Here is a 24,805-nt window from a genome sequence, read left to right as displayed (position 1 = left end):
TAGAAAATGTTTACTCCTTTCTAAGTGTTAACTGTTATAAGAACATGAAGTTTCACCCAGTTATTATAAACTCTTGGATAAAGGGTGAGCTATAACAATAGAAACCATAAAAGTTTACTGCACATAGAAGTTTTACTGTTTACTCCTTCCATTCAGTCCATCACCTCTGTGATGCTGGAGCAATCCAACAGTAATCCTTGTGCCCTGGTCTTTCTCTCCCTATATCCCCGCAATATCCTCTGCTTTATGTATTATCCCCTTAAAGATACAGTGGTCCCTGCCTCAGCTATTCCCTCTGCTAAAGCATTCCATGCTCTGGCAATTATCTGTGGAAAGAAACTACTCCTGACTTCTTCTTTCATTCTGAACAGGTTACTCATCTTTTCACAGTCTTCCTAATTTTGTTTGCGAAGCAGCTTGTGTTTTCTTCTTCAGTTCTTCAAATTAATTTCATATGAACTTACATACATACAAAGATACGAATTAGGAACAGGGGTAGGCCACTCGGCCCCTCAAGCCTGCTCTGCCATTCACTCTCCTGCTACTGTCCTGTCTCTGTGTGGGGAAATAATCAACTGTTCCCCTCTATGTATTTGGGAACTGAATTTCACCAAGAATCAAACTCTGTGGAGGTTTAACAAAGCTTCAGGTGAAACTAGAGCTACATATGATTAAATTCATTAGGACGGTTTCTCTCTCAACAGGGGAGCTACAAACATTGAGGGTCATTTTTACCTTCACTCATTGGGAGTATTGACTGCCCATTCCAGACTCTGTCTGATTTACATTTCTGTGGGAATGGAATTCTGGCGAGTTCCATAACAAGAAGGCAATCCACTCTGTCAGTTCACCGTTCCAGTGGTGAAAGTGAAAATTACCCCCAGTGTGTATTACATTAAGGAGATCAGTGTATCTTAGTGTTATACTGAAGGATATGTATCATAACCCTTTTAATATTCTAATATTTCCTGTACTGTGGCCACACTATTGCCCACTCCTTAGCTAGGTCTCCATTAACCAACTTCCTGTTTCATTATTTAAAGGTTCTCTCTAAACGAAGATACATGCAAACTGGAAAAAATTAATATTATGTGAAAATCAGACTTGTTTGTTTTTGCTGACTCCAATATTTCTTAACATTTAGAATTCAATAAATCCATCCACGTTAATTTAGACTCCGACTCACTAAATGAGGATTCAGGCCACTCTGCTCACAATCATTCTCTTTCTCCAATAGATAGATTCTCCTCACCTGGTCATTATCTTTCCCCCAAGTTTGGAGATGGGGTAAAGGACCATGGTTCAAAAATTAAGCTTTTAAAAAAAAACAGAAAATGCACAGATGACTGCTATTTTTGGAAGCCTCTACTGAACCATGATGAATAATATGGGCCAATAGACATTACTGTACACCAGAGTATGTCTGTCTGTCTGTGCATCTATGGCACCATTTAAAATTTACTTTTTAAAAATATACATGGATAACTAAAACTAAGATTGGTCAAATCAAGCATGTTGAAGCTACATTGCCAAAATTTGGACCAATATTTCCATGAAAATGTTTGCACGTATGATTGTATGCAGACATAGCAATGCCTACATCTTCCTTCTGTTCAAGTTCTACACATGGCACAGCTATTATTCCACTGGCCTCCCATCATCTCCTGCCTATTAGAGAGAAAGCCTTGCACCCACACGGGATGGATCTGAACCAGTCCTCAGAGGTGAAGAGACAGTGATCTCACCAAAGGGCTTCTGTAAGGAAGGTATTCTGTTCTGTACCATAGATTTTAATTTTTAATGCACTTAAGAAATAGTCATTTGAGACTGAACAAAAGCACACTGTCTCCTTAAAGCTGAATTCACTTACAAAACAAAATGAATAAGAGAGCCCTCATGTCCTCAGCAATAACATGATGCAAAATGTTTGGACACCTGCACACCTACCTCTTTTGAACTGTAGAGTTTACTTTTTTAAATGTCTGAAGATTGATATCAGAGAAAATCTCAGACTGGTATTCCCTATCATAGCTGTTTGTGCTCCATAGTTATTTTATGTAAACTGTAATCCAGATCATGCCATGAATCAATCCTTTGTTAATTTGTTGCCCTCTCCTGTTACCTGCGAAACAGTCACTAGGATCAAGGATCATAATCATCTGAAATTCAATGGTGAGTAATTGGCAGCCAATCTTCAGAATTGGAAACAACATACTTATACATAAAAGAGGCCTGTGAGTTTGCACTTTAAGAAGAACTTCTTTGCTTAAAAAAATTACACATCTACAAAAAGGGTTATTCAATTTCTAACCAGATACTCACTCCCCTATGAGGGGCAGCGGGGCATAGGGTGGGCACTTACTATCATGCATTCTCCTTCAGGGAAAAGTGGACATCGGCTGGACAATCTCCAGATGGACACTTATCACAATGCAACATTCTCCAGCTAGAGCAACAGAGCTCAATTTGGGGCTGTGAAGAACAAGTGCAAGAAATAATTCCGTTTCAAGTCACAAGAAAGTAAAGGTTTGTACTGTTTACATTTACCAATCTCAGTTTGTGCCTCACATATGAAAATGGCACACAGGAGAAGACCAGCTGGTCCATCAAGTCTGCCCGTAGTCCTGTAGCAATTAAGGATCATGACCTCTAATGTTCCCACTCACCAAAAGTCCAGAGAGGCAAAAGAAAATGATGCTATGTCTGTGTAATGTAAATAACTGCCGACTGAGGGAGCACTGAATAATTGCATAGATAGAGAAAGGAGATTTAATGCAGTTTGGTGGAGGAAGGCAGGAAGGGTGAAGTGTAATAGCACAGTTTTCAGGGTCTAGCTGGAAGCTAGTAAATGCCTGGGAAATTGTCAATAACATTGTCTCTGCATCTGAACCTATTCTAGTAGAAGCTTTAATGCATCGCTAGTAGCAGGGTTTATTCTTTCAATTTGTTTTAAAAAGTATGTCTGGAGACGATGGAAAACAGTGGATGCATTTTGCCAAGCAGAAGAAAGGTTTGGAAAAGACAAAAGCCAAGAAATGGCATAGCCCTGTGATAATTCTAATGGAGGAGGTGTGAGAAACAGGACAGAGTTCAGAGTTTCTGCCCCATTCACAGAAAAATGGCAACACCTGCTTGGAGCTTCTTTTGCCGCACTGAGAGTTTGCCAATGGCTTGGGGGCACATTGTCGGGGACGTAACCAGGCTGCCCGAGGAATCCTGATAGCCTCAGCATAGGTTTCATTCCTGTCCCAGTGAGGACCTCAGCTCAGAAACATCTAACAATAAGTGATTCCAGAGGAATCGACTATTGCCACTTAATGGCCCCCTGCTTCATAGTCATAGAGATACAGCACTGAAACAGGCCCTTCGGCCCACCAAGTCTGTGCCGACCAACAACCACCCATTTATACTAATCCTACAGTAATCCCATATTCCCTACCACCTACCTACACTAGGGGCAATTTATAATGGCCAATTTACCTAACAACCTGCAAGTCTTTGGTTGTGGGAGGAAACCAGAGCACCCGGCGAGAACCCACGCGGTCACAGGGAGAACTTGCAAACTCCGTACAGGCAGTACCCAGAATCGAACCCAGGTCGCTGGAGCTGTGAGGCTGCAGTGCTAACCACTGCGCCACTGTGCCGCCCTTCCTTGGAAATAAATTACAGAACCTTACAGACAGTCTAACCTTCATCTTTAGGCTGACCCAGACACTTGCTCCCCATCTCAGATCAGCAGTTTCTACTGCACTTACTGAGTGGTCACCCTTGTTGCAGCACTAACCCCTAATATTTATTTATGTGACCCCCTAGCCCTGGGATTTGGGATGGGATCAGTACGGAGTGAAAGTGGCAGCCAGAAATTCTGTCCTGTACACTTCCAGCAATACAACACCATGGGATTTTGCCCCTGTGGTTTCTAAGAAGCTAAGGGGAGAGATGGAAAAATGCAGAGGAATGGTTTCTTGGCACATGAAATCAAACTGATCTGCTGATTTGATCAACCAACAGAATGGCCATGGTGAATAAAAAGACTTAAAAGATTTAGAAATGCTTCGGGTTGATCTAAGAATGAACTAAATCAGATTAATATACAAAGATATAAAACACAGATAAATTCAAGGAAACAGACAGTATTTAGTGCTGTCTTTAACTGTCCATGAATAACAGGTTATTTGTGAAACTACCCAAAAATGACAATGTCCTTAAGAAACAGTTCAAGATCAACTTGAAAATACCTGGGGCTGAATTTTACTGGCCCCCTGATGGCGAGCTTGGAGGTGGGGGTGAGTGGGCCAGTAAAATAGCAGGAGCCATGTCAGGACAGCTCCCCGATACAGTCCCTCCACCAGGAAAGTTTCCTAGCAGTGAAATGGGAGCCAGTCGGCTGATCGCCATACGGAAGTGAGGAGCCAATTTAAGTAACTAAGTCCCCTATTGGGGCAATTTCTTGGGGCAGCTGGCCTTTTGCCAGTGGCAGGCGCCCTCCACCACCCTGCTGCATGTGAAAGCCGCTAGCTTTATGGAGGCAGCCTCCCTGCACCAGCCTGGTGTCTAATGGAGCTAAAGGCTCCATTCCCCCAAAGAGAGATCCGCAGGGAGGAAAGGCAGCCCCGGCTACCCCAATGGACCATCCGGACTTTCCCTTCCGATTAGAGGGGCCTGCCTGCTTGGCCCTCCACGATATTTTATTTGTACTTAACTCTTGCAGGGCCCTCCTCTGCTGGTGGGGCTGCTGAGGCTTCAGAGCTGGCAGTCTGCGATTGAACCAGCAGCACTGGGAGCCAGCCCACCATCCCTAATTAGACGGTGAGCCCAGAGGTGGCCAATTAGGAGAAATCTACTGGGAAAATCGCCGAGCCAGTCCTGCTGCCGGCAAGTGTGGGCTCGGGACCCCTGTTTGGTCTGGATATCGAGGTCACAAAGTCCATGGTAAAATTCAGCCCTTGCAGTCTGCAGGTACCTGATTTTGAAAGAAGTAATCCCCATCCAAGAAAACAGGAAACTGAAGTGCGTGTGGTACTCTGAGCGACAAAATCATCCAGGACAATGAAATTTGCAGGTGGTTTGTCAAAAGCTGTAAAAGAAAAGAAAAGTTATTGATGTTTAGAACATGTGACCCTTCATCCAAATCTTTCACCTGATAGAAAAGTAATTTACAGAATCTGAAGGATATTTAAGTCCCAGCACCCATGCAACAAAATACTGTACGTTCATGAAAATAACCTTCACTAAATTGTAACCCAGAATAAATTCCTGCCGTGAGTTTACAGCTTTGACCCAGAGACACTAAACATGTACACTATTGATACAGATATCAGCCATACTTTCACACTGCTACTGTCTTTTTACATTCAAACACAACCTCTACAGGGTGCAACCAAGATTGTGCACTCTACTTTCCTTTTCTTAGAAACGTGGAAACACCCAGGCTTTTGATTATCTGTCCAAAGATCTAAATTCCAAAATGAACACATCTTCCTGCCAACAGTAAAAGTGAAAAGGGAGCTTATAAAACTAGTCTAACCACATTATTAACCACATTTAAGAAGTGTCATGATATGGAGGGTGCACAAAAAAGCGGGGGGAGGGCAGAAATAATTTCAAGAAATAAATCAAGTGTCATTACAAATATTGAAAACAGGAGTAAACGATATCATGCACAGAGAAGTACTTTGTATATCCTAAAATCATCACTCCACACTGACCTGATTTAAATAAAATCAATCACATTTTTTCTTCATAATCAGATTAAAGTTTCACCTTGCAGGAGAGAAGCTAATGAAAGTGTAAGGCGATAGCGAGAAAAGGTTATTGTATCCATTCATCTCATCCTGTTGTTGAGATCTTTGTTGAGCAGTTGTGCAATAGCCTGCCATGAATCTGTGCCACTCTGCAAGTTTTCACTTCATGATCTCGGTTTATTCGTTTGGTGTGATGACATGAGCACACCTCTTGCCTGCAGCCAGCTAAATCGTCCTTCCCTTTTAAGTCTGAATGATTCAATCACACAGTTCAAGTTTTGGTGCTGAATTATTGATTATACAGTTCAGATCTGATCAGGCGAAAACATTCTCACTAGCAAATAACTACATCAGCGTTTGCACAGCTCCGGGTTATGTGGTCAGATACGCTCCGCGGTGGGCTTGATGACAGAATCACTCTGTAACCAACTTTATCATGTCAACAGATCCAACAATCTTCACGTGGTTTTCTCTAAATAAGTGACAGAAGTTATTCTGGGAGTCCATGTACCTAAAGAAGAGATAAGTGTTGCTGAGCACTCATGAAATATCTGAATTGATGGCAAGACCCCGTTGCACACTCTCAGCTATGGCAGGTGTCCTGCACAGAAGGAGTTGTGTTGAAATAAATAATGAAATGAAAGAATTCTGAATTTAAAAAGCCAACTGTTAAACAAAACTACAAGAACATGGACATTTGTACTACAATCGAAATGGGGTAGTGGTCATGTGACCCCTCCTGTACTGGAAATCAACAAACCTGTCTTAAAAGATGGAACACTTTAACCTCATCTGAAATAGCTCTGGGGAGAACCTTTGAAATTGAAAAGAGAACAATTGCATATCAATGACCCTTATCGACCTAAATGAACTAACAAAGGGTTCTGGAGACAGACTGACTTACAGCTTAAATGAAAATGATTAGCTGTGAAATAGCACCGTGTAGCAGAATGGCCCCATTCAGACATCAAGCGATAGCCATGGTCTTCACATCCTGGTCCATTGTGTGGTCCCATCAGGGGAGAGGGCCATGTGTATCCTAACAGAAACTCTAATGTAATGGATTTGTACCTTTAAAAAGTAGTCCTCTGTAGAGCGAGGGGAGATCAAGCCAACCCTTCAGAAAGCAGTCCAGTCAGAACCTATGCAAGGGATCCATCCAAGCAAGAAGAAACCTGCGGAACAATAACTGAATAGCCACCACAGCAGAGAGATCACAAGAGTGACTTTAAGACTCTCCATCTGTGAAGGCAACAACATCTACACCACCAGCTTTGTGCTGAGCTATAGCTACTAGAATTCTACAACACCTGAACAGATTCAAGACTACAAACACCCAGGCCTGCACCTTTGAAAAGAGATTATCTGCCTGAGAGGATTCAACAGGTTTACTGTAAACTACGAACACTGACCTCATTTTGAACTTTAAACTACCTACCCTTTTCTCTCAATCTATCTATTCTTGTGCATATGTGTGTGTGAGTGAATGTGTGTGGGTGAGGTTGCAACCATTTCAGGAATTGTGTGAAAAATAGTTACCTTTTTTTAACCGAACAGAAAATTTGTCATTTGTCTGCTCATTTGACCCAGAAGACATGCAGGGGCTAAAACATCTTTTTAACGAAATACAATTGTGGAGGTTGGGAGATGAACAGTGAGAACCACCCACACCCTTTACCACCTGTCCATAACACGGGCGTGCATATATCCTTGAAATATGCAACAAGTAATATTAACAAACTTTAAATGTTAATGTAAATAGCTAGAAGATGTAAGAATCACATGTGATCTGCATACTATTTTCAAATAGTTGTTAAATTCTGAATCAAGGATTTCAACTGATTTCTTCCACTGAACTCTTATCCCTTGTATTCCTTCTTTTCTGGGTTTGCACCAGCTCACAAGACTATCAGGTGAACCTGTGACAGCTAATTTCATTTTCTGAAATAAATCCCAAAGTAAGCAGAATCTTTGCAAATTCTAACAGTCATTGGCTCCTTTTCAAAAGACTAAAAGCTATTCCTTAAATTTTGTTGCCCAAATTATGTCGCTTCCCACTTTTTACTTGATTAGTCACCCTTTGCCCTCCATCCCAGATCCAGGAGGCCATCCTGATTACAACCCTTTGTCAATGCTGATCTTAAATCAATCACTGTAAATGCACAAGATTGAGAGTGACCTGTCCGTTCCTCTGTGGCGAAATCACACTGCACCTCCTTTCTAATACTATATTAGAGATTGGCAACTAAGCTCAAAGCTAATTACAACCATAAAGTCACATCCTTCCACTTAACAGGGTAGGATGCTAACACACATCTGTGCTACCCAGGGTTGTATGTTTTAGAGTCATGATTTTTTGCTTCTCATCAACACCTGTCAACTGCTTATTTGATGCAGTTTTTACTAGAGCAACAAAGACAAATGATATTTCAGGCACAAAAGTTCTCATGTTAATAAGTATTTGCATTGGCAGCATGAACAGAGACATCTATAAATTCCTTCCAGATTTTAAAAAAACAATAACATTTGGATTGCAGTGAATCTACAGCCTGTGGTGCAATCTATATTGAGGGGTTGGTACGGGGGCGGAGGGGTTTACATCATGCCAAACATTCCAGGACAGAACCTCAGATGGTTTGATGTGACCTGACCAAGATTGTGGTAGAATCTGTAATGCATTCTCCATAAAATAAGATTTAATTTAACTTTCCATGGTAGAATTATTTTTGAGTAGTTAAAGTGCTGTAAAATCCTCCTCAGCTTTGAAAACCATCATTGCCAATATTGCCTGTTATAGTTGTTCTCTGGATGAAGACATGGTTCTTTTCGCATGACTGGATGAGGGAGAATACAATATGGTTCAATAATTTGACTTCTTCGTAGTGGCAGTGGAACTACAGCTTTTGCATTGCTGTTAGATGTTTGGTCTCACAGGGAGTAGGGATAGGGGGGAGTGGGCAGGAAAGTGGAATTGAAGCCATGATCGTAATGAATGGAGGAGCAGGCTCAATCGGCCATATGGTCTACTTCTGCTCCTATTTTTTGTGTTCTTGTGTTAGCTGAGCTCTCAGTATAAAGCAAGGTCAGCTAGTTAACATAATTTAATAGTGTTGTTGTTCACACTTCTAATGATGCACTCAGAGTACACTGGGTTCAAGGGTCAGGGTATATGGTGCTAGCAGATCTTAAAGGACTTGTCACCCTTAAACCTATCATACTATTGGAACAGGAGAAACACTCTCCATATCTAAAGATACAGGGCTGAATTTTTGAGTTCCGCCAGGTTTGGGAACGGAAGCAGATGGGGCTCAAAAATACTGGCGCCAGCCAACATGCTTATTTCCAGACATTGTTCCCGGTGCCGGCCAGAATCACAATCCCATCCGATCCTCAATTAAGACTAATTAAGGTGGTTGAGGAGCTAATTAAGAGCTTTTTAACAGGAGGTGTTGAGATTTTCACAGGGGCTCACAGGCTTCACATGCTGTCTGGGACAAACCAGGGGAAGGGACCATAGCCATGGCCGCCCCAGGGAATTACCTCCTACACATAGAAGGGTGAACAGTGCAGACGGGGACTTGGAAATTGAGAAACAGGTGTCTCTGGCGCAGCGCAGGCTGGGGGAGAGTGGGCAGTCAATTATTGGTCACTGTAGGGGGTCATCACCCTTCTAGCATCACAGGAGCAGAAGAAGAGGGGCAAGGCTGCCAAAAACAATTGGGGGGGGGTCACCTGACCACAAAGATGGCAGTAGTTGGCAATGGGGTATGACGCTCAGATTTTGGGCCCAGTGACAATGAGGAGCAACACTCTCCAAAGGAAGGTCAGAGCCCTGGGTATCAGGAGGGCAGGGGAGAGAAATGAGGGACATGAAGGACACGGACACTGTACCCTCAGCATACAATTTACCACTGAAGAGCTACCTTGACATGATGGAGAACCAATGCTGCAGGAGTCTGCGACTCTTCAGGCAGATGGTCAGAGACATCTGTGCCTTCGTCGCCGAAGACCTCACACCTCACAACACTGGTCACCATGCCCTACTAGTGACCATCAAAGTCACTGTGGCCTTGAACTTCTTTGCTTCTGATTTTTTGTAAGGATCAGCTGCGGACTTTGGTGACATCTCACAAACAGCAGCACATCACTGCATCTCACAGGTCACTGATGCCCTCTTTGCCAAGACTGGACAGTATGTTAATTTCCAGGCGGATGCAGCCTAAGCAGGCACAGAGAGCAGTGGGTTTCACTGCCATTGCTCGATTCCCCCAGGTGCAAGGCATCATTGATTGCACCCATGTGACCATCAAAGCATCCAGTGACTACCCAGTGAGATTCATCAACAGGAAGAACTTTCACTCCCTCAACGTTCAACTGGTTTGTGACCACAACAAGAGCTTCCCCTATGTCTGCACTCACTTTCCTGTCAGCTGCCATGACTCCTTCATCCTCAACCATCCAGGTTTCTTCAGGTCTTCACTCCAACCCCCAAAGTCTGTGGATGGATCCTTTGGGACAAGGGATATCCCTCGAAGAGATAGCTACAGACCCTTCTATGAGACCCCCAGACAAAGGAACAGAAGCACTACAATAAATGTCACCTGCTCACTAGGACAGCCATTGAGCAGGCCAGCAGACTTCAGAAGTTGCAGTTCCGGTGCTGGAGCAGTCAGGTGGCACCCTGAAATACACTCCTGCAAAGGTCTTGGTCATTATGGTGGTCTGCTGCGCTCTCCATAACATGGACCTCCAGAGAGATGTGAAGCTTGAGGACGGTGAGGGCTTGGAAGGAGACCACTCATTGGAGGAAGCGGAGGAGGAGAATGCAGACTACCGAGGTGCCCCAGCTGCACAGGGAGGTGGTCGGGCACTGCATGGCGCACCAAGGTTTCATCTAGATGCCATGAATGTCAGGGATTATCTTATTCAGGAACATTTAACTGACCTCTCTGACCCAGGATGAAAGGCATTGCATGCAAGCTACTCTGAGGTAACTGGCAACATGTCCATTGAAGATGCAGCCTAGAAAATCAAAACTCTTCCCGCCAATAAGGATTCACATCTGCCCAAAGGCTTCGCACTCACTGTTAAGGAATCCTTGATCTCCTTCACCACCTTATACTTCCTTTCTTGTTCCGCCATCAATAAAAGGAGTCTCAGACATGTGGTTTAAAATGTCATTATTAACATCGTCCTCAAAAATGAAAACAGTGAAAAGACACTCAGTGACACACTCAGTGCTCCACAAGATGCATTGCTCCCCTTGTAGCCTTGGAGGAAGTGGATGCAGCCTGCTCACTTGTCTTGCTTGTGGCTGAGATGCACGTGGCAGTCATCCTCGTCGTAGAACTGGCAATGGGGCATCTCCAGAGGCTGCTGATCCTGCATCATTGGTGGGGCAGCCTCCGTCACTTGGCCCTGCTGTACAGGTGCTCCCTCTGTCAGAGGGGCCAAGGAGGCCGAGGATGATGTAGTCGCCCCTTGAGGGGTGGCGCCCTCATCCTTCTTGGTGACATCCTCAGGTCTTGGATGGTGCTCCTGATGGCTGGAGGGGAGCACCAGCTGGAGCACAACTGAAATCCCCTCCAAACATCTCTGCGCCATTAGCGCCACTGACCGGTCGAGGCTGGATAGTGTGGCATGCATCCTGTAGATGTCAGTGCGCAGTTCCTGCATGTACTCCAGGTGCTGACGCATATAGCTCTCCATGAGGTTGGCCACTCCCTTTATGGAGGAGCTCGTGTGCTAACAGCCCTTAGCCATTGTGGCACACATAAACTGGTGGACCCCTCCATTCTCCATGACCCCGCACTGCCTCAGAGAAGTCCGACATGTAGGAGCACATCTGCTGCTGCTACTCTAGGTAGAGCCTTCTTTCCTATGGCTTCGGAGGCCGTGCATCTGTGTCTAGCTGATCAGGGCTGTGTCTGTCCTCCCTCCTTCGAGGGAAACTGACCACAGCTCCATCTGCCTTTGGTACCTCCTCCTGCAGACTAATGCTGTGCTCCTCACCCAGTGACACCCAATCTACACACGTGCGAGGAGCCACCGAGGTGAGAATTTCTGTGCTGCTGGATGGTGCACTTGTAAGGTGTGATGGTACTTCGCCTGCTTCTTTGTTGTCATCTGGGGCAGCAGAGGGAGACAGACAAGGACTCAAAGGTTGGACATCTCACCTGTGGGAGCCCATGAAGAGATGATGAGAGCTAACCTAGGAGAGCTAAAAGCCTCTGCATGTGCTGAGGCTTCCCAATGTAACTCAGTGTTTGACTTGCAGTTAGACAGGGTGGAGTGCAATGCACCCCTTTAATGAGCTGTCTGCGCTGTGCAATCACCATCTCGAACGCGAGTGCCCATTTCACCAGGACCGATTTCCTCCTGGCCCTCGATCCTGGCTGTTTCCATGGCTCGATCCTCCATTGGTGTAATTCTTCAGAAGTACGGCACCCCTCTGCCTGATTGGGCCCTCTCCCAGGTATATGTTCCTGTTTCTTCTCCAAGGACAAAAGAGAGCAAGATAAGACACTACTGTCCTCTGCAGACAATGGCATCTTCTCCAATTCATTAGAAGCTGCCTGTATCAGTGGTTACCGGTCCTCAGCAGCACAATGGCTCTGAGCAATTTTGAGAAGTCAGTAAGTGACCTGGGCACACAACCCTCCCATGTTCAGAAGCAGCATGCATCCTGAGGCTCCTGTGCTGGCATGTCTGCTGTAGGGTGAATATCCAGAGGCCGGTCCTGAGGGTTGGAGGTTATACTTGCCTTACCAGAACGTATGTGGTTATTGAACATTTCCCTACACCTACACTGGATCCAGGATCATCTAACAACACTTCTGTTGCTCAAAGTGGCAGCTATTTCAACCCAGGCCTGCTATGTATGTATGGGTGGCTTCCTCCTGCCACCTTCCATGAAAAGGACCTTTGCTCCTCTCCCTCATTGCCTTCAGCATCAGTTCAAGGGCCTGCCCTGCCCCGGGGGTCCCATGCTTCCAGCTCTCCTGAGACATTATGAAATATTTATGAAATACCCCTTATTCTGAGATTGTGTCCCCTGGATCTAGACCCCCCCCCCAGCCAGGGGAAATATCCTCCCTGCATCAACCCTGTCGAGCCCTGTAAGAATTTTGTATGTTTCAGTTAGATCATCTCTCATTCTTCTAAACTCTAGAGAACAAAAGTCTCCTCAATCTCTCCTCATCGGACAATCCTGCCATCCCAGGAATTAGTCTGGTGAACCATTGCACTCCCTCTATGGCAACTCTCTCCTTCCTTAGGTAAGGAGATCAAAACTGTACACAGGTGCAGTCTCACCAAGGCTCTATACAATTGCAGCAAGACATCTTTACGTCTTTACTCAAATCCCCTTGCAATAAAAACCAACATGCCATTTGCCTTCCTAATTGCCTAAGCTAATATGCAGGTCCAGCAAGCAATTCTGTATATTTCTATATTCTTTGTAAGTGAGCCCAAATCATGACTGGGAATAACAATCACAAAGAACTTTTTCATCTTTATGATAAACTTAGTGAAGCCAGATGTGTGAGCTTTCTTTTTATTAACAGCAGTACAGGAGAAGAGAGATGTCATGATGAAGGGGAGCAAGGGTCCATGAATGGTGACAGCAAAGACTCTGGGTCGACGTTCATTGGTGGTAAGAGTTGCTTAACATGCCTTTCCTCCTGGGTCAGAGGGGCACAGCTGAAACAAGCATGGGTCAGATGATCCCTGGTATTAATGGCATTCTAACAAGAAGCTCAAGACCTATGCCTGGCCAGCCACATCCCTGTGCAGTTAGGGCACCTCTGTGTTCCTCCTCTTCACCCTCTTCCTCCTCCTCTTCCACATCCTGTTCCTCTTCTTCCTCCAATGAGCTGTTTCCATCCAGCATTTCATTGTCTTCAAGGTCCATACCTCTCTGAAGGGCCATGTTACGGAGAGCACAGCAGTCAACGACGCCCAAGGCCCTTGCAGGAGTGTATTGCAGGATGCCAGCTGACTGGTCCGGGCAATGGAAAAACATCTTCAGAAGCTCGATGGCCTGCCCATTGGTTGTTCTAGTGAGCAGATGGCTGCAGTTGTAGTGCCTCTGTGCCTCCGTCTCGGGGTCTCACAAAGGAGTGAGAAAGTGCAGGAAAGTGCATTTGAATCCTAAGATCAGCCATGATTGTTTTGAATGGTGGAACAGATTCAATGGGCTATATGGTCTATTCCTGCTCCTAGTTCTTGTGTTCTTGTGTAACCATCTCTTCAAGGGGATATCCCTTGTTCGCTAGAATCCATCCACAGAGTTTGTTGGTGGAATGAAGAGCTGCAGCACCCTGGACTGGCAGAGGATGAAGGACTCATAGCAGCTGCCAGAAAAGCGAGCAAACACATGCAGGAAGCTCTTGTTGTCGCAGACTAGTTGAAGGAGTGGAAGCCCTTCCTGTTGATGACCGGTCAGTGGGTGCCTTGATGGCCACATGGGTGCAATCGATGATGTCCTGCACCTGGGGAAATCCAGGGATGGCAGCCCTCTGTGCCTGCCAGGCCATGTCTATCTGGAATTGAATGTACTGTCCAGCTCTCACAAACATGGCATCAGTGACCTGTGAGATGCAGTAGGGTACAACCATTTGCGAGACGCCACCAAGGTCTGTAGCTGATCCTTGGAAGGAGCCAGAAGTGCAGTTCAAGGCCAAAGTGACTTTGATGGCTACTGGCAGGGCATGGTGACCAGTGCTGTGAGGTCTTCCACCATGATGGCACAAATCTCTATGACCATCTGCTTGGACAGTTGCAGTCTCCTCTGGCACTGGTTCTCCGTCATCTCAAGGTAGCACCATCATTGGTGGTAAATCCTGTGCTGATGGTCTGGCCTCTGTTCCCTTCCTGCCCCTCGACCCTCTTCTCTGCCCTCCTGATGCCCGAGGCTCGGACCATCATGCAGAAGATGTTGCTCCTTATCGCCACTGGACCTGAAATCTGACAATCATGCTTCCATTGCCAGCTGCTGTGTTCCTTGTGCTCAGGTGGCCTCCCAATTGTGTTAGGAAGTCTTTTCCCCTCCTCTGATGCCCCTGCGTTGCCAGGAGGGTGACTACTCTCTACACTGCTCAAGCACTTACTGACCACTCACCCTGCAACCTGCGAAGACCCGATGTCACTTCTCTGCCAATGGCTGGTGCCCTTCTCAGCCATTAACCCTTTTCTGTGCCCCCACTTAATTTGTTGGGGCAGCCATGACTGGCTCCCCACTGTGTGTCCGCCTCTATGCATCTGGTCTGCCCCAGATACCAAGTGCAGCCTAGTGCATCCCCGCCAAAATCTAAACGTGGCCCTCAATGAGCTCTTTAACACCCTTAGTTACCATTATTACTGGACCAGGCAGATTCTTGGGGCTGCTGTTCCTGCGGCCTGGTAAAAGTTGCTGGCTAGTGCCGGTATTTTCACCCCCTGCCCACCTTTGCTCCCGCTCTGGGAGGACCTAAAAATCTGACCCAATGTGTCTTAAATCTAACCATAGAAATAACTACTGCAGAAATGTGCAGTATTTCCACTTCTTACACAAATATTCTTGGCCTCACTGAGATTGAAAAATTAATTCCAAATTATCAGACTTACAGCCACTGAAAATTAAGACAAGACTCCCAAAGTTATTTCTCTTCAAACCTACAGCAGGCAGAGACAGAAGACTTGTACACCATCAGCATGAAATGGATTCAATCCAGGGTTCCTGTTTGTTCAAACCAAGGACTTTCCCCCAGGTCCAAAGTTATTCCTGGTAATATGGTGAGTTGCATCTAAGCATTTAATTTCACTTCATTCAACAGAAATAATGAGAACAAACAAAGTCTGTGCATAGTATCACAAAATTTATTTAAAATATCTTAAAATACTGCATTGGAAAAGCTTTTTGTTTTACAGAGATTTTGTGTTGACATTCTGCATGGTTGAGATTAAATTACAATATAAAAAAAACTGTCAGAGACATGGCCCCATATTTCACTTCAAATAAATAGGATCTTATATCTGTAAAGGATGAGGTTGATAAAAAATAAATAAATAACTTAACTATAATAAATACTTTGCCTAATAAGTTTCTTTAATGCATAGAGATGCATAGCATCCAACATGGCTGGCTTGCGCTCAAGACATCTGTTAAAACCACGTGTTCCTGTGAGCGAATTCATTGGTGGCCTTTCGCCTTAATGTTTTTCCATAAGCCATTCGCTTCAATGGAACTTTTGAAAAACAAAAACTCCTCTTCTGTTGAGTGTGAACTGATAACTATTTGAAAGTCTTCAGAATTTAGAGATGATCTCAGAGTTTCAGTGTTGGATTCTACATTTAACCTGTTTCATCTGCACACATCTTGTTCCCACGGCCAAAGATCAAAGTCTTGTACAAGACACTACATCGAGGTATTAATGTGCTAAAAGACTACTTTTGCATGATTCTTTAAATGCACTAGTGTGCAAACACAAGTCTGTTACCAGTCTTTAGCGTGCATGTGTTTCCCTCCATCAATGGTGCAATATTCCATTTATTGACATTGGGTAGCAGGGGTAGCTATGTTATGGATTCTATGGTTGTCTGGTGGTGAGGTGTATGGTGTGGTGGGATAAGGTTCGCACCGCCTCCTCCAACCATGTATTGAGTTCAAAGTCCCAGTTTTGTCAGCAGGGAAAGGTGTTAAGAGGTAAGGTGCTTCTCCATAGAAAAGCGTGTGTGTGAGAGAGAGAGAGATACATTTGAAACTGAGAAGCCCAATCTCCTTTTGTACACCTGCTCACACCCGATTACTAACTAACAATGGCAGACACATTGAAATAGTGTCTCACCACAGTGAGGAGGGAGAAATCAAATGGATAAACAAAAAGAATTGTCATATTTTTCAAACAGACCAGTAGATGCGAATTCCCTTTGGTAAATGTCACGTCACAGAACAGTGGTACTAATCACACTCATGGCATAAACATATCGGACATTTAAATAATAGGACGTGAAATTCAACTTTGGCGGCAGTGCAAGACAGACAGTAGCAGATTGACCGCATGCTATATACTTCCTGCCTGATTTTCATTTCCAGTGACTTTAATGAAAAGGAAAATTGGTTGGGGTATGTAACAAATAGCCATTTCACTGCCCCCCATTTTGTGCCACCGTGATGTTAAATTTCACCCCCAGTGTGTTTTGCAAATTAGAAGAAATTTGATTTCCTTCAGTCCTATAAAGGCCAACTGGACTAGAATCCAACACTCATTTTGAGATCAGAGATTTCCCCATCAATGTCGTATTCTGTGTAAACTGAAAGCATTGATCAAGCTGCCTTACTGTGTGGTCAGATTACCGAGTTACATGCCAGTCTTTGGACCTTTGTATTTTTAACTATTCCTTTGATCCACTCAGGCTGCAATATGTTTTATTTTAAATGAATAGCAATTCCACTGTCTCTACTATAGCTGCACTGAATTCTTTAAAAAGTAGAAATGCTTAAGGCCAAGAACACTGAAAGGACTTTGTTGTTGAAGTTTCTCTGAATGGCCTGCTTTGCAACATATATTTTCTCAATTGATATTCTGTTAAGATAATACTTAATACTGAGTTACAGAGCACCATAGAGGTTTCAGCGACTGAACATGACTTTTGTAATTCATTCAGGGATATCCCTCTTACAGTCTTTTTTTGGGAGGGTGGACTTTTATTTTGTGCTCTCATCAAATAAACATATGCTATTATAGTACTGGTGAAATTAAGATTGCCTGCCTTAGTTCTGCTTTTCCTCATTTTGTAATTGTAGTTTGCTTTCTTAAATTCAGAGGGATCCATTTGCTTTCAGGAGGGAAAAAAAATCACTGGGACAGTATAGCTCCAGGAACTTTAGATTCTCTGTCATGAGCATCTTGTCACCTTTCTCGATTGATGTTTGTGGAATCTTGCTGTCCGCAAAGCAGCTGTCACATTTGCCTACACTGTACTCTGCAAATAATTCATTACATGCAACACACTTTGAGGTGTTTCCAAGAGACAATGGACACGATATAAATACCAGCCTTTCTTTTCCCATTCTCCATTGTATAAAAGCTTCACCAACAGACCAGTCCCCATTTCACTTTGACTAGGTAACCTGCATCATAAGTTACACAATAGAGGAAACAATTTGATAATTAATAAGGAAAGGTAGCAAGGTATTTATATGGACCATTGTCTACATTCAAAAAATTAAGAGGACTATATTATTGATTTTAATTGTTCCACCATTGGTGGCCATGCTTTCAGTTGCATAGGCCCTAAGGTCTCTGTAACAAAGTCATAAACCAGCTCTTTCTAAATGTGTTTATAATTTTTTTACACATAAAAATAGAAGGAATCTTCCCAGTGTCTTATCCCTTTATAAGAGAGGACGTGCAAATCATCTCAGCCAGTGTTCTTGAAATGGATTAATCCTATGACTGGCTACTGCAATCTGCAATGCTAGGTGTGAAGTGTTTGTGTTTATTTTTAGCTCTGGACTGAACATTGCTGTGCCAAAGATTTGTATTCAGTGAGTGAAAATGTATCCAACAAGGGTATAATGCCAAAGCTTCACAAGTTGGAATTACGGAGTAAAAAAGAATCAAAAAAATTTTCCCATTAACAAGCAGTCAGGGGGCCTGCTGGGGTGAGAAAGGCACTGAAGACTGGTAAGTGGATGAAAATAATAATTATCTGACTCTCACATGATTTCAGCAGGTATAAAACTCTTGGAGGGAAACTGTCCTGGTGATGTCTACCCCAGAGGGCTGTAGAGGCTCAGTCATTCAGTATGTTCAAAACTGAGATTGATAGATTTCTACATATTAAAAACATCAAGGGATACAGGGATAGTGCAGGAAAATTGTGTCAGGAGAATGGCGGAGCGGGCTCAAAGGGTTGAATGACCTACTCCTGCTCCGATTTCTTATGTTCTTCTGTAAGTCTATCCCAAGGAATGTAAGGGACAAATTAATGAGGAGTGAAAATTTTTACTGTTTGATCCCAATGTTAGTATTTGCATACTAAGTACATGGTTGATGCGCTTTAGAACTCCTGATAGGTTGCTGCAATTATTTGTCCCGAATCCAGCTCAACCCTAGGGGAAAAGATTAATTAGCCACCTCAGCCATTCCACAAAAGCAAGCTCTTCTAGAGAATGAGCAATTACAACAATTGGGTGATGTGGTGTAATATCCACCGGGAGCAAGATTCAGACTGATTCATTTCACTGTGACCTCTACACTAGTGAATAAAGGGGAAGATTGATTTCCAGGCCTATAGGTGAAAAAGCTAAATGTAATAGTCAATATTTCTGTTTGTAGTCTGTCATGCATGTTGAAGAAGTGCTGCCTATTTAAAATATGCTGTCATCGTTATGCTGGGACTTTGCTCTTTTTGAAAAGCAATTTTCTTGGATGTGAGCCATTCAAACCGGTGGCCTTTGAGTTAGAGTTTTGATCATAAAGTTTGAGGAAACTAACAGAACACTGTCTCTTTAAACACAATCACGAAAACACCATCAGTGTTAACACAATGAGAAAAATCAACCGAAACCTCTTTAATATACTGTATAGCTTCTTGTAGAATACAGTAAGATTGGTAATCCGTAACAGTAGGGTATTGTGTGACAGCTGATTGAAATTCACCATACTGTCGTGGTTTATAAGAGTGAGGTTAGAACAATCACATTAACTGTTAGTTTCAAGGGTCACATTGTAACCTGCTGGTATTTTGCAAGAGATGTAACTTTAAATAGAACTACAGCATAGGTCAGGGGAAGAGGTGAGATCCAAGTGCAAAAGAACAGGCAGCAAGAAGACAGAGAGTGATATGAGTAGACTGAACCAATAAATAAAGTGAGGCATAATTGGGAAACTTCTTGGACTTAGTTTAAACTCAACACTAATTGATTGTAAGTCTTCAATTCCTTTAGCTACCTGTCCAACCCAAATATGCTGAATTTTCAGCAAGTCCAAAGAATAAGACAAAGGAAGGCTCGGAGGTTAAAAATGCCCCTAGATATTGTGGTTAGTAGACAGTAGCTGAACTGAGGGGTTCAAAATCGGCTAGTGGTTGTGAATTTTTGGAGGAGACCAGAAGGTCTCTGGTGAGGATAGATCCAAAGGTTAAAGGTCAAAAATTTAAAGGTGAGCAGTGCAGACATAAAGTACAGCAGAAAAACATCTTGGCTTATTATAGTATCATAGCATTCTGGTTGTCCCATAAACATACTGGCTCTGTTCCTGCATGGATACCAACCACTGTGATTCATTAATGGTAAATGAAGCAAGAATTAGTTATGTTAGAAGCTCTATTGCAAACTAAATGTATTATTGAAACTCTTAGCAGACTTCTTTAGCAGGTAATAAGCATTAGTCATTAATAAAATTGAACTAAACCCTTTGGTATATGAATTTTTTCCCTTTTCATATCAGGCTAGCTTTCTCCAATCTTACTTGAAAGAATAAATGACAAATTGGCATAAGGGATCTCACAAAATGATTATTTGAAAAATCACACATAGATTATTTCCTACAGTGTTTGATGAAAGAAGGCAGATGACAGATTAGGTCCTTCAGTAATCCACTACATAGTACCAGAACACTAGCCAATGTAATGATATTTTACAACAATACTTTCTTAAATATTTTACCAGCTGTTTAAATTTGATGCAGAGGCAGTCTATAGCAGTACTTTTCACTCTTCCAATTAAAAATGGTTAGCTTCCATGTGCACACACAATAATATAACTTGGACGGGAAATGATCCTGACCAAAACCAATGTTTTTCAGTTATTTGGTTTTTGCATTACATACCTTGTAATATATTTTCTATCAATAAATTTGACAAGGTACATTGTCATTGAATTGCAAGGCAGCCATACAATTAATATAATGTCGGATTGACATTATAGTAAATCAATGAATGAATTGCATTAAGTTGCATCTCTCCATATAACACATGAGATGCAATGTTACAAAGTTCAGTGTCATATGCATCCACCTGAATGATCCCTGTATAGAAATTAGCCTGAATGAAACACACACTACACCTTGGATAGAGAACAAACCTGGTTTTACACCTGCACAGTCAGATCTTTGGATACTTTTGGAAAACTAACAGGGTCTCCAACCTCTTAAATGGGTGGGAGAGGAGCGAAGAAACTAAATAAACCAATATCCAGGGAGCTTTGGTAAATGTTGTATAAATACATGGATATGCAGACATGCATATACTTCCACTCTTTTTAAAAGGAATATTACTGGCTACGTATGAATACACAAGAGCTAGATCCAAACTACAGGCTAAAGATTGGGGATAGTGGGGGGAAACCATTGTTCTGGAACATTCTCTGTTCCTCTGAGATAATGCCATACATTCCTTTCTGTGAACTCCTATGTTTTACTTTACAATTTCATGTTTATTTCCTCAGTAAGAACTTTGAGAGCCCTGCAGAATCTTCCTTTTGAGAGTTCAGCACAGTTTCATAGAGGTAATCATGCTTTCTTCATTTTCAACACTCATTGCATTCCATTAAGGTAAATGATGAGCATTCATTTAGTTAAAGTAATTTTGTTCTTTGCAGATAAAATTGAGTGTCTGTTCCTCAACTCCATTCTCGGGATTACTTTACAAATCCTTGTTGAAGAAGCGAATGTTTTTGACTATATTTGTTATAAAAATATGCTTTCCTTGAGGATAATTCCACGTCATTTCTTTTGAAGAACTCTTTACAACCTCCATGTCTCTTTAGTGTGTCTTTTGCATATTCCATTTGGAAAGGTCTACATTGATATGTTTATTTTTTTGAAGAGCTCCATGTCATTCTTCCAACAAAACAAACTTTGCAGAAAGCTTTTTGTTGTCACAATAACTCCAGACAATATAAAACTTGTTGTGTTCCTCTGAACAGAACAAATCCAGGTGCATTCCAGTCAACCTAACATGAAGAACTCGTGGCTGTGTTTTCACCTGAGGGATGCCATGTACTCCTGAACAGTTAAAAGCCTGAAGTCACTGTTTATCTTTCGACCAGAAAACAGATTCAATATCAGATTCTATTTGGTTGATTTGCAACTTTCAATAAAGGAGCAGCACAGACGAGAACTAAGTCTGGTTCATGGTCCAACTGATTCAAATCAGTTGCCCTTAGTCTCAATCAAGTTGAAGTACGGACCCCACCCCCACACCCACACCCCTCCTAATGCTCAAATGTAGGCGGCACCTCGTTATCTCCAAAAGAGAGTGTTATACACCTTAGTACCTTGCCTGGTACATTGTTCCTCAAAACAAATGCATAGTCCCTGGTAATGTGGTCCATCATCCCATACACATGCATTCAGCTGCAGAGAGCCTCTTGACTCTTTGCCACTGGTTTTGCACATCCAGAAAGGTTACATCTTCATACTTGCTTGGTCTACAGCATGGGTGACTGATCACCTTCGCATTACTACCAGAAAGGATCCCATTTTTTTTGAGCAGCTTGGACAATGTTAGGTCATAGTTTGACCGGGAACGTGGACAATTTCCACTGCAATATTTGAAAAGTACAATCTCATCTGATTTATATCCAAGCCCCAGATCTCCAACTTTGACCCTTAGACTATTGATATGGCATCCTTGATTGCCCCTTTTCGATTTTCTGGATCCTTTTGGCCTATTTCTGCGTGATGGTTTTGCGCCTTGATGTGAACCCCCGGGAGATCGTTCATAGCGGCTTCGCAGATTCTCCACAAGTTCTCCAGGCCTGCCTGAAGTTGCAGTCTGGTCTGTAGAAAGTAGAGTATTAAATTAGTACAGAGATTTGCCTTCTCTTCATTTGAAATTACAGTATGAATGCGTATTACACAGCTGAATTTGTTTTGGTGATAGTGTTTTGCAGCAAACCAATTCCTCTGCAACAATGACTAAAGAACAGTACAAAAGTAAAATACTGTGAATACTGGAAATCGGAAATAAAAAACAGAAAATGCTGGGAATACTCAGAACTGAAGATCATTGGCTGGAAACGTTAACTCTGTTTCTCACTCCATAGGTGCTACCAGACCTGCTGAGGATTTCCAGCATTTTCTGTTTTTATTGAAAATAGAATTGTCTTCAATTCTTGTAACAGACTCAGATCCACACAAAAATCATTTAATGTTTGGAATAATCACAAATTCTGTTTTAAATGGCACTGCTTCGTAGCTACTGGGTTATCTTCGCCTCACAACATTCGAAAGCTGCTCCTGAGCTAATTTTGCTCATTTTTTGAAATAGTTTTTGTTTATCCCCTCTCCTTAGACTGGATGCTTCAAGGCTAAGAGGGAAGATGCCTTCTTGAGTCTCTGTAAATGCTGACCTAAGCCCATTTGACTGATGCATGTGGCAGCAGCTGAGGGATGATGATTTTAGCACTGTGCTGGTGCTAGATACAAGCTCTAGTGTTGAAGTTTTGAATCTGTTTGACAGTCAGTAAAATGGATTTGAGTCATCAATTGCATCAGCCAACACTCCTCCATTTATAGAACTTACAACAGAGAATAATATATGGGTGTGAATGGAAGCCAGACACTTGGAATGGCTTTAAATATCTGAAAGGTGGAACTGACATAAACTATACAGATACTCTTTCAACTTTGCTGATATGATTAACCATTTTATAACTAGGGGTTTCCTCAATTATTTGAGTTCCCACTGTTACTTTATTTCCTACTTCGCCACACTAAAAGGGCTAATTTTAACAGGTGGCAGCAAATTGGCTGTCCACTGTACACCCCACCCGCTATACATCCTGCCTGCCTTCCAGTACCACAGAAAGTTAAAATCAGTCTTTTTCTTCTCTTACAAATTTCAAGTTACCTTTCAGATCTTTGAAAAAAAAACAGGTAGATGGAGGGAATTTGTATGTTTTTCTGCTATTTATAATCCCTATTAGATTTAGCACTCAGTTTGGATGCAGAACAAAATAGATACTGAACAAAGCACCTTTTACAACACAATTTCAAAGTGCTTTTGCCTAGTCCCTAAAAGGTAACCCAGACTCCATTAGCATGGCATTTGCCACACAGGACTGCTTCAGGCTATATTACAGGATGCTATAACTGAACATCTCGAGAGCACGGGTAAGATTGTGAACATCAACATTGTTTTAGGATAAGCTGTGGACTAAGACTGACCAGGATGTTTGGGGCCCTTCAGAACCAAATTATGCAAAAAGTGACTAAATTTCCTTGCACTAGAAAAAAGAAGAATGGGGGGAAAATACAATGTAGTGTTTTTAAAATAATAAATTGTAAATAAAGGTATAGATAAGGTTGAAGTAAATAAACTATTTAACTTAGATAATGAGCACAAGACTAGAGGACAAACTAGCAAGCAACAATGCAACATTAATAATATCCAGTAAATTGAGAGATTGGGAAAAACTTTTCTCCCTACGAGGTAGCAGGTACGTGGAACTAACTCCCAGAGAAGGCCATGCAATCAGGATGAATTGACACGTTTAAAAGGGAGCTGAATGGATATCTGATGGTTGAGGTTGGGTGGGTGAAACTGAGGGTCAGAGAGATATTAACAGCCTTGTTTGATCTTTTGGGGAGAAGCTAGGGGGAAGAGATTTAGTGTTGCCTGAAGTAAGGGATCAACAAGTGGTGGTAGTGAGAGGGAGAATAAACAGGATTGATGTGATCCAAAAATAATTCCAAACTTAGCTTGGCTGGGTCTCTTGGTTTCAATTGCCCATGGAATGTTCAGAGTCTGCATGGTGTGCACTCCAACCCATTCTTACTTAAAATGGAATTTGTGGTCTCGGATCCCGAATACATATTGAAGGACCTGAGACAGGCAGGTGCTTTAGGCACCCAGTGTTAAGCACCTTTCAAACTGTTGCTTGCCTCTTTGTTGATGTTAACGGGTTGGTAAAGTTACCAACCCCATTTTGAAGCTGTTATCACCCTGTTAATGCTGGACGACAGAAGTGCAAACTGTCTCCCATGATAGAGTAATTATATATGACCTCATGGATTAAGTGAACTTGATGTACTGAATGGCCATTTCTCTCTATAGACATATTGTTGATT

General features: G+C 42.6%; 1 protein-coding gene across 1 annotated transcript in view; it reads right to left on the bottom strand.

The window, feature by feature from the left end:
- Positions 1-22,064: 22,064 nt before the first annotated feature.
- Positions 22,065-24,805, bottom strand: part of LOC137373188 (uncharacterized) — an 83,382-nt gene continuing 80,641 nt past the window's right edge. The window contains exon 4 of the mRNA XM_068038044.1: positions 22,065-22,513. Within this exon, the coding sequence (XP_067894145.1) occupies positions 22,065-22,513 (449 nt within the window). The remainder of the gene's footprint in view (positions 22,514-24,805) is intronic.

This window comes from Heterodontus francisci, chromosome 8 (assembly GCF_036365525.1).
Source record: "Heterodontus francisci isolate sHetFra1 chromosome 8, sHetFra1.hap1, whole genome shotgun sequence".
Classification (NCBI taxonomy): domain Eukaryota; kingdom Metazoa; phylum Chordata; class Chondrichthyes; order Heterodontiformes; family Heterodontidae; genus Heterodontus; species Heterodontus francisci.
Note: the sequence above shows the minus strand (reverse complement) of the source record. Positions and strands in the feature narration are given on the sequence as shown.